The following is a 9432-nucleotide window of genomic DNA, read 5'->3' as shown; positions in this document are numbered from 1 at the left end:
CATATGTTCCCTGGGTTCTATATTCCCCCACTAAGGTTAGGGTTAGGGTTAGGTTTAGGTTAGGTCCTATGTTCCCCGCTCTCCCTAGGAAAGCGGGGAACATAGGACCCGGGGAACATAGGTACGGTTCCTAATCAACGTATATACATTGTAATGTAAATTGCAAAGAAATTACCGATCTACAAGCTCACAACTTGGCGACACATTGTGAGCTTGTAGATCATCTATTGTTCTTACTCTTCACCAGATGAATTTATGCAGATCTATGAAAATGGTTATGCAAAATAATTGTTATTATCTAAATTAATTGCTATCAGGCGATTATGTGATGATTGTGAGTGACAGGCCTAACAGTGGGCATGGTAAAATATTCAGAACCAGAGCGGGGCTACATCGAGTATGAAACCATTTTGACCTCAGAGAGATTGTTCAGTTTCAGCAAGCCAAAAAAAGGTTTGACTTCTTTTGAAGTATGTGGTCAACTTAAACGATAAGGATTCTAACCCTAACTGACAGAAATAAACAAGTGTGTGTGTGTGTGTGTGTGTGTGTGTGTGTGTGTGTGTGTGTGTGTGTGTGTGTGTGTGTGTGTGTGTGTGTGTGTGTGTGTGTGTGTGTGTGTGTGTGTGTGTGTGTGTGTATGCGCGAGCGCAGTGGCATGCTCGTGTGTGTATTACTTGGCACAGAGTTGACAGACGTTGGCAACAGCATCGTCTTCGTTCTTGAAAGTCCCGATTCCTACTGATGCAGTCAGACCTACAATCTACACACACACACACACACACACACACACACACACACACACACACACACACACACACACACACACACACACACACACACACACACACACACAAATAATTACATACTATGAAACAAAAACATGATAGGCTAAGTGTGCGTGCGTGCGTGCGTGCGTGCGTGCGTGCGTGCGTGCGTGCGTGCGTGCGTGCGTGCGTGCGTGCGTGCGTGCGTGCGTGCGACTGTGCGTGTGTATAGTTTTGTGTGTACCATATATTTACAATTTATCCAGAGCGACTTACAATAAGCAATGTAAACACATACATCAAATGCAGAAAGACAGTGTAGTGCCTCAGTAAATTAGGATCACAGGTAAACCAAGAAGCTAGTATCAGTCTAAACATTATACTATCAAAAATAATAATCTGCACATTGAAACTATAGGATACCAGGTAAACAATGAACCTAGCATCTGTATAAATAACATGCTAAATGACCTAAATTACATTTTAACCCGAAAAAAAAAGAAACAAAAAACACAAGAACAAAATGTTATGACCACGGTATATCTGCAGGGTCATCATATCTAGGTGCTACGGGCTAAATTGGCGTCTGAAGAGTTTAATCTTTGGGTGTGAGTGAGTCTGCAGTTCTATCTGCAATTGGGAGTTTGATCCACTGTTTGGGAGCCAGGAGGACGGAGAAGAGACTGGGAGGTGTACCTGTGGTAGTGTGTCTCCTTTCTTATCCAGTTTGTTGTCCAGATATTTTGACATGATGATATTGTATGGATGTTTACCTGTCAGAGGGAACACACAACACACACATGACTACACACACAACACACACCTTACTACACGCAACACACAAATAACTGCACATACATTCTCTCCCACCAAATGCTGTCCCATAAATGGAAGAAAGGTTAATTCTGTGGTGTTGCTGTTGTGTTGTCTTGTTCAGGTTGTACTTCATTGTTACATCTCGTGCACAGGTACAGTTTAACTTATTTTTGTTAGCTTCCTTCAGACAATGTAGCAGCAGCATAGGTAATAATAATAACACAAATTAAGAAATAAATAAAAGGGGAAAAAGAGAAAAACACGGGAAGAAAATGTAAAGAATCAGTAGTTTTAGTCAATAGGATAATAAAATACAATAGATCAGCATATGTACAATGTATACAGGCGTAGCCTATTACATTATATACACCATCAGCGTTGATCAGTAGCTGACACAGTAACTTCCATAACAGTTTAGGTAGGAACAGCCAATGTTTTAAGGTGCAAAAAAACACGGCTAAGTACTACTACTGTAACTACGACTTTTCTGAGCAATGTGAAAGCTCCTTAAGGCTTTTTATATTGTAGTATAGTTGTACCTGTAGTATTGTGACACTCATCAAAGATGAGCAGTGAGAAACAGGAAAGGGAAGCGATGTCGTTTGTCAGCAGAGCGTTCACAACGATCTGAGGGGTCAGCACGATGATGTCATTGGTCTCCACGACCACGCTGAGTGACACCTGGTCACCCTGACCACCACATATACCCTGGATCCTAGGGAGAGAGAGAGAGAGAGAGACAGAGAGAGGGATAGAGAGAGGGATAGAGGGAAAGAGAGAGAGCGAGCAAAGGTATTTAGAATTTTGTCTCATTCTGAAGATATAGGGCCCTATTTAGACAATCTATGTAGATCTACTTTTTATATATAATTTTGAAAAAGATTAATAACACATAGGCTATCTTCTTTTATGGGGGTGCCTGGCACAACATATTTTCAGATGTGGGTCCAAGGCAAAATACAAACATACACAAAAAAACACTGACTTAGACAACATGGGTACCAGGCATAAAAATGACAACTGCGTCAGTCGGAAGATAGGGCTTAATATGTGTGTGTGTGTGTGTGTGTGTGTGTGTGTGTGTACCTGACATCTCCCTCTCTCTGTCTGAAGTATTGTGTAAACAGCTGCAGCTGCTGGTTGAAAACGTCCACCTTGGTCGCCATGAAAAGCACCTTTGACCCTTGACCTCTGGTCTCCAGGTGATGCTCACTGATCGACAAGGCAACCACCGTCTTACCACAGCCTGCGGGATCAAAGAGTCATGAGATCCAGTCCTCTCATGAAAACACTAATAACTAATAACTCTGCTAAATGCCTAAAATTGTAAATTGTAACTAAAACTAGAATTGACAAAAACATTTTAGTTATCTTATATATTTTTTAAACAAAGGCATTACAAAAACATTTATAATGTGTGATTAGCTTGTAATTAAAAAAGAAATAGCTTATGTACAGTACAAGCTCACAATGCCTCACAACATGTTATGAGCTTGCAGATGTGCTATTTTTGCTATTTTTCGGACCTTGTTGAATCTTGCCCCTTACTAATTCATAATTCAATAAAAGACATAAAAATAAAACAAAAACTTTCACAAACTAAACTAGCAAACCCACTTAAAAAAGGAATTCAAACTACAATGAAATTGAAGATCTCCACCCGGGCACAATGTTCAGGTCGGGACACATACATATTTCTCTCATAATTCACACTTATGTCGGGTTAGGGTTTTACATTTATATAAGGAATGGACTTTAAAAAAAAGTCATTATAAACATGTTGTACACGTGAACTGCTCTGCGTGCGGTTAAACACACATATTTATACAAAATATATATAGTGTGTGTGTGTGTGTGTGTGTGTGTGTGTGTGTGTGTGTGTGTGTGTGTGTGTGTGTGTGTGTGTGTGTGTGTGTGTGTGTGTGTGTGTGTGTACGTACCAGTAGGTGCACATATAATGGTGTTTTTTCCTTCATAAACAGGCTGAGCCAGTTCAGTCTGGTATTTTCTCATCTTCTTCTCTCCTGTTCTACTGCCTGGGTCTGAAACACACACACACACACACACGCACACACACGCACGCGCGCACACGCACACACACACACACACACACACACGCACACACACACACACACACACACACACACACACACACACACACACACACACACACACACACACACACACACACAGAGTACAATATGAAGTTTCCTATTCAGACAGAACCTATGATTCTTCTACAATTACTTTCTCAATTAGTCAAATGATCATGAAGCAGGTTTTTTGTTTATATTTTTAAATATCTTTTACATCAACGAATGTATTAATGACTAAAGCGTTATTTAATACTTTGTCGCATAACGGTGTCATGAAAAAATAGTGACAATAGCTGACCTACAAGCTCACAACGTGTCCCATCGCGACACGTTGTGAGCTTGTAGTTGTGAGCTTGTAGATCGGCTATTTTCACTTTTGTGTGTGTGTGTGTGTGTGTGTGTTATCCTTTTCGCATAACTTTTGACTGTACTACATGTACTGTTAACAAACTTGTTAACACATTGACTGCCAGGAATTCATTCATTTTGAAGATCCACGGAGACCCACAGAAAGCCACGATGTGGACATGGATGTAAATAAAGCTGTCTGGGGGGAGAGTCTCGTCTATCCAAAAACATTTTTACTGCGATTGTCCATTCTGTTGTTATCGGCAGTTGAATATGGCTCGTTTTCATCAAAAAAAAGAAGAAATCCGAGCTAGATGTGTTTTTCTAAATCCCATAACATGGAAGTCAATGGAGTTTTTTATTTTTGGGATGCCTCATTTCTGCTTCTATGATTCTCTTGCAGTCAAGGGATCATTCATAGGTTGCCCAAAAGTGCCTTATAGCGTAAAAACTGAAAACAAGATTATTATCTTTTAAAAGCACTAGCACACGGTTGGGCTCCATTTCATGTATTTCCCCCGTTCCCGTGACGTTTCGAGCTTGCAAACTTCATCGGTCCTCAACAGTGTGCAAGCAATAGAGATTGATTATTAGTCGATTATTTGTATTGAATAATCATATTAAATCATCGATATAATCTATGAAATCGATCAGTTCGATTAACTGTTGCAGCCCTGTCATGGAGTCAAAAACTCAAAGCAACCTGCTGGTGGCGCTGCAGTGCCTGGCTCAAGGGTCAGCTGGTTGGCACTCTTCAGCAGGGCATCCTCCTCATCATCACTTCCCTCCCGGTACTGGATGGACACCGTTGTCTCGGTAACGCCCAGCTTCTCCTCGCCGTCCTCTTCTCCCAGTGGTGGGAGGGATTCTAAGACACACACACACACACACACACACACACACACACACACACACACACACACACACACACACACACACACACACACACACACACACACACACACACACACACACACACACACACACACACAATGGTTTCTTGTGCTTTCTCCGTATTCCACACGTTTTGTTGACTTCTGTTCCTCCGGAATTATTGTATCGCTTTGGCAGTGACGTGTTGGCGGTCTGGTGTGTGTGTGTGTGTTTGTATTGTGACATACAGTAGTGGCATGTGGAGGTGTTTACCATCATCTGGGTCCAGCAGCCTCAGGGCGGGGAAGAACTCACACTCGATCAGAGCTGTTTTGAGCTGTTTGAACCAGTTGACACAGTCTGTCCTCCTTAGATACTCTGTTAACCGCACTGATGCTGCTATATCACCCTTGTTTTCCTGCATCTGAATGCACACACACACGCATGTATGCATGCACACACGCACACGCACACGCACACACACACACACATTTGTATTACTATACTTGTGAGGACATCAACATTTTAACACAGGGAAGACAAAACTTACCCTGGATAAACACACACACACACACACACACACACACACACACACACACACACACACACACACACACACACACACACTGCTTACATTCTTTATTTCCTCACACTCTCTTTCCATCAGACAGTCTCTGAGGCGAGGCAGCAGGTCCGCTGGTTTGAACGTTAATATGAAGGCTGGTTCTATTTTGTCCAGCAAAGTCTTCTGTTCTTTACTGCCATCTAGTAGAGAAAAGTCCCACTGCTGCAGCGCATCGTGGAGACCTGTATATCCTACACAAGCATGCACACACACACACACACGCACAATTCCAATGATTATGTAGAAATAATTATGAGGCGATTATCAGGCGTTAATGTAATAATTATGACAGGGCTTATGTGTAATGTGTGCGGACTCTCTCTTTTCCATGTGTTTCGCCCAGGTGGGCGTGGTTTTGAGGTTAGGTTTAGGCATAGTTTATGTGAGGTTAGGTTAGGGTTAGGTTTAGGCGTAGTGTTTGTGAGGTTAGGGTTAAGGTTAGGTTTAGGCATAGTTTCTGTGAGGTTAGGTTAGGGTTAGGTTTAGGCGTAGTGTTTGTGAGGTTAGGGTTAAGGTTAGGTTTAGGCATAGTTTATGTGAGGTTAGGTTAGGGTTAGGGTTAGGCATAGTGTTTGTGAGGTTAGGGTTGAGGTTAGGTTTAGGCATAGTTTATGTGAGGTTAGGTTAGGGTTAGGGTTAGGCATAGTGTTTGTGAGGTTAGGGTTGAGGTTAGGTTTAGGCATAGTTTATGTGAGGTTAGGTTAGGGTTAGGGTTAGGCATAGTGTTTGTGAGGTTAGGGTTAAGGTTAGGTTTTGGCATAGTTTCTGTGAGGTTAGGTTAGGGTTAGGTTTAGGCATAGTGTTTGTGAGGTTAGGGTTAAGGTTAGGTTTAAGCATAGTGTTTGTGAGGTTAGGGTTAGGGTTAGGTTTAGGCATAGTGTTTGTGAGGTTAGGGTTAAGGTTAGGTTTTGGCATAGTTTATGTGAGGTTAGGTTAGGGTTAGGTTTAGGCATATAACCACGCCCACCTGGGCAAAACACCAAAGAGGGAGTCCCGTAAAGGTGTGAGTGTTACCTGTAGAGTTCAGTGTGTCCAGCAGGGCCTGGTACCATCCTGGAGTGTCCAACCCACACACACTGTCCAACAGATACTCAGCCGCTTTGGACACTGAAGTCTGCTCTAATGACTCTATCCTCTCTACCACAGCTGACACACACACACACACACACACACACACACACACACACACACACACACACACACACACACACACACACACACACACACACACACACACACACACACACACACACACACACACACACACACACACACACACACACAAGAGACTTACTGTTGGGACTTACTATATCCCAGTGTATGTGTAGCTCCATAAAGAACCTCTCACTCCGCTATACAGCTCCGAGATGAGGTTCTATGTCGTTACCTTCCAGAATCGGGTATACGTCCGCCAAGGCTCCGCTGTTTACCCTTTTGTATACGTCGTATCCCAAAACTAATGGTAGATTCCAAGCCGCACGGATGTTTAAAGTTTGGAACGGAATGGAACATTTTAGGAACGGAGCGAAACTACCCATTTAAATCGCTTATTTAGTCAGCCTGTGGCCATGTTTCCCATTGTAGCCAAACCGGGAGCAGTAATGGCAGCGGACGTAGGGGGGTTTTCCGGGTTGAATGGGAAACATGGCCACAGGCTGACTAAATAAGCGATTTAAATGGGTAGTTTCGCTCCGTTCCTAAAATTTTCCATTCCGTTCCAAACTTTAAACATCCGTGCGGCTTGGAATCTACCATTAGTTTTGGGATACAACGTATACAAAAGGGTAAACAGCGGAGCCTTGGCGGACGTATACCCGATTCTGGAAGGTAACGACATAGAACCTCATCTCGGAGCTGTATAGCGGAGTGAGAGGTTCTTTATGGAGCTAGTGTATGTGAAGACTGTCTTGCGGTTGGCGTGGTGTGTGTTTGTACAGGAGCTGAGAGCGGTTTGTTTAAACAACAATAACAGCCAGGTAGGCAGAAAATGGGGAAAGGAGACCTTGTGGCCTTTCAAGTGTATTTGTGTTTTTGTTGGTGACTGAATGCAAATGTTACCATCACCTCCATTAGTGGTGGTCTCCATTTCCATCTATTAGTTAGCCTATAATACACTATGCACACCCAACCAGTCCAGACACAGAGGCCTTTTGTTTCATTTTGCTCCCTTTTTGTTTCTAGTGTTACTACTCCTCTCTGTTCTTGTTCTCCACCCTTACCTGTGACTTTGTTTCATCCTGACAACTGTCTGTCTGTCTGTCTGTCTGTCTATCTAGATGTTTAAGGGTTTGTCTCCCTCTAGTGGTTAAGGAAACAAACTACATATGAACAATGATCAGCTGATTCACGGTCGACTCGATTCCATTTCAAATCAACACATTCATTAAAAACAAAATCTTGGATGTATGCTTAAACTCAGTGGTGGAATAATTACTCAGATTTTAAATATATATATTATGAAAAAGGACCACTTCACCGATTTTCAACCTATCTTCATAGAGTATAATTGGTCCTCACTTATACTGTCTCACTGTGTCTCAAAGGAGGGCTGTGGACAGTTCAGATGCATTAATGTCATCATCACTTTAAAGTTGTAATTACTATTGCATTAATGTGTTCACTTAAATGTTGCAGCTGAAAGGTGGGGCTGATTTTAATGACTTTAACCTATAGTAATACATTATTTATCACTTGACTTAATGTATGTTTGTTTTGTATGAGTAAACTACCTAAGTCTGCAAACTCACCAGTAGTCTAACTAAAGCTGTCAAATAAGTGTAGTACAGCAAACGGTACAATGACATTTGACATCAGTGACAAATTGTGTCATAATGACAAACACATATTTAAACATCTTACCTTGATCCAGGTATTCAACCATAAAGACACGGATATATGACGGTCTTAAAATATCAACCAGGTATTTTCTATACTGACGCAGGTTTTTCTTCTCTTCGTCATACATGATGCTGACGATGATGTAGTGAATGATTAATGTAAACGATCAATAAAAGTAATCTAACGTAATCTTATCTACGGATCGAGATCCTAAACTAACTGTTGTTCTTAGAGAACAACACGTTGTTTCCTGCTCGTCGTCTGTTGACACTGAACGAGTGACGTTCAGACTGATCCGTTCAGAGATTCACTGAGCGATTCAACGAACAATTCACCGAACGACTCAACGAATCCTTCAAGTGTTGCCAGATTCTGCAAAAAGAAAACAAGCAACCAGGGTCTATGAAAACAAGCCCAAAAAGAAGCGACTGTCACACTTTCTTGTCTGGCATGGCAAGAATAATATATATCACCACGAGTGGTGGAAAGTAACTTAGCACATTTACTCAAATACTAGTACTTAAGTACAATTTTGAGGTATTTTCTATTGCATAGTAGTGTATATTTGTCATTAAATGTTTTGATGACTTGAGTACAAAGGACCCCAATGGAAACAAGCCATAGTGCTTTCTGGGGTTTAAAATCCTCTAACAGACCTTGTGTTGAAACAAGAGTATTTCTACATTCCAGTATTGATACTTTTACTTAAGTAAAAAATTAGAGTACTTTTCCCACCACTGATAAACGGACATGGCAACACTGACGGAGGATTCGTTGAATCGTCCCGACGAGTCGACTCCACAGACTCGTCCGTACGGAAATGTCCGGAAACAGCCGAACCGCCTAGAGAGCCCCGAAGGCTGTGAGCTGAGAGGGGAAAACGAAAGTAATGACAGGAGGAAAGAAACGAAAGTGCTGCTGAGCTACAGTACCTAGATGAGGGGGTTTCCAAAGAATGATTTAAAGTCAGTGGTGGACTGGAAAGTAACTAAGTACATTTACTTACAAAAAAAGTAAAAAAAAAAGTAAGAAATTTGAGTACTTTTTCCACCACTGCTTAAAGTATTAT

The 9432-nt window shown here is 41.8% G+C and overlaps 1 protein-coding gene across 1 annotated transcript in view; it reads right to left on the bottom strand.

Moving 5' to 3' along the window:
* Positions 1-8621, bottom strand: part of rigi (RNA sensor RIG-I) — a 23660-nt gene extending 15039 nt beyond the window's left edge. Inside the window, exons 1-10 of the mRNA XM_080451588.1 lie at positions 8385-8621; positions 6540-6671; positions 5535-5716; positions 5174-5324; positions 4731-4895; positions 3524-3625; positions 2670-2829; positions 2123-2298; positions 1464-1540; positions 678-763 (exon numbers count right to left, since the gene is read on the bottom strand). Coding sequence (XP_080307714.1) covers positions 678-763; positions 1464-1540; positions 2123-2298; positions 2670-2829; positions 3524-3625; positions 4731-4895; positions 5174-5324; positions 5535-5716; positions 6540-6671; positions 8385-8490 — 1337 coding nt within the window. The 5' untranslated portion in view covers positions 8491-8621. The remainder of the gene's footprint in view (positions 1-677; positions 764-1463; positions 1541-2122; positions 2299-2669; positions 2830-3523; positions 3626-4730; positions 4896-5173; positions 5325-5534; positions 5717-6539; positions 6672-8384) is intronic.
* Positions 8622-9432: the final 811 nt, after the last annotated feature.

This window comes from Gymnoscopelus braueri, assembly GCF_963280865.1.
Source record: "Gymnoscopelus braueri genome assembly, chromosome: 15".
Classification (NCBI taxonomy): domain Eukaryota; kingdom Metazoa; phylum Chordata; class Actinopteri; order Myctophiformes; family Myctophidae; genus Gymnoscopelus; species Gymnoscopelus braueri.
Note: the sequence above shows the minus strand (reverse complement) of the source record. Positions and strands in the feature narration are given on the sequence as shown.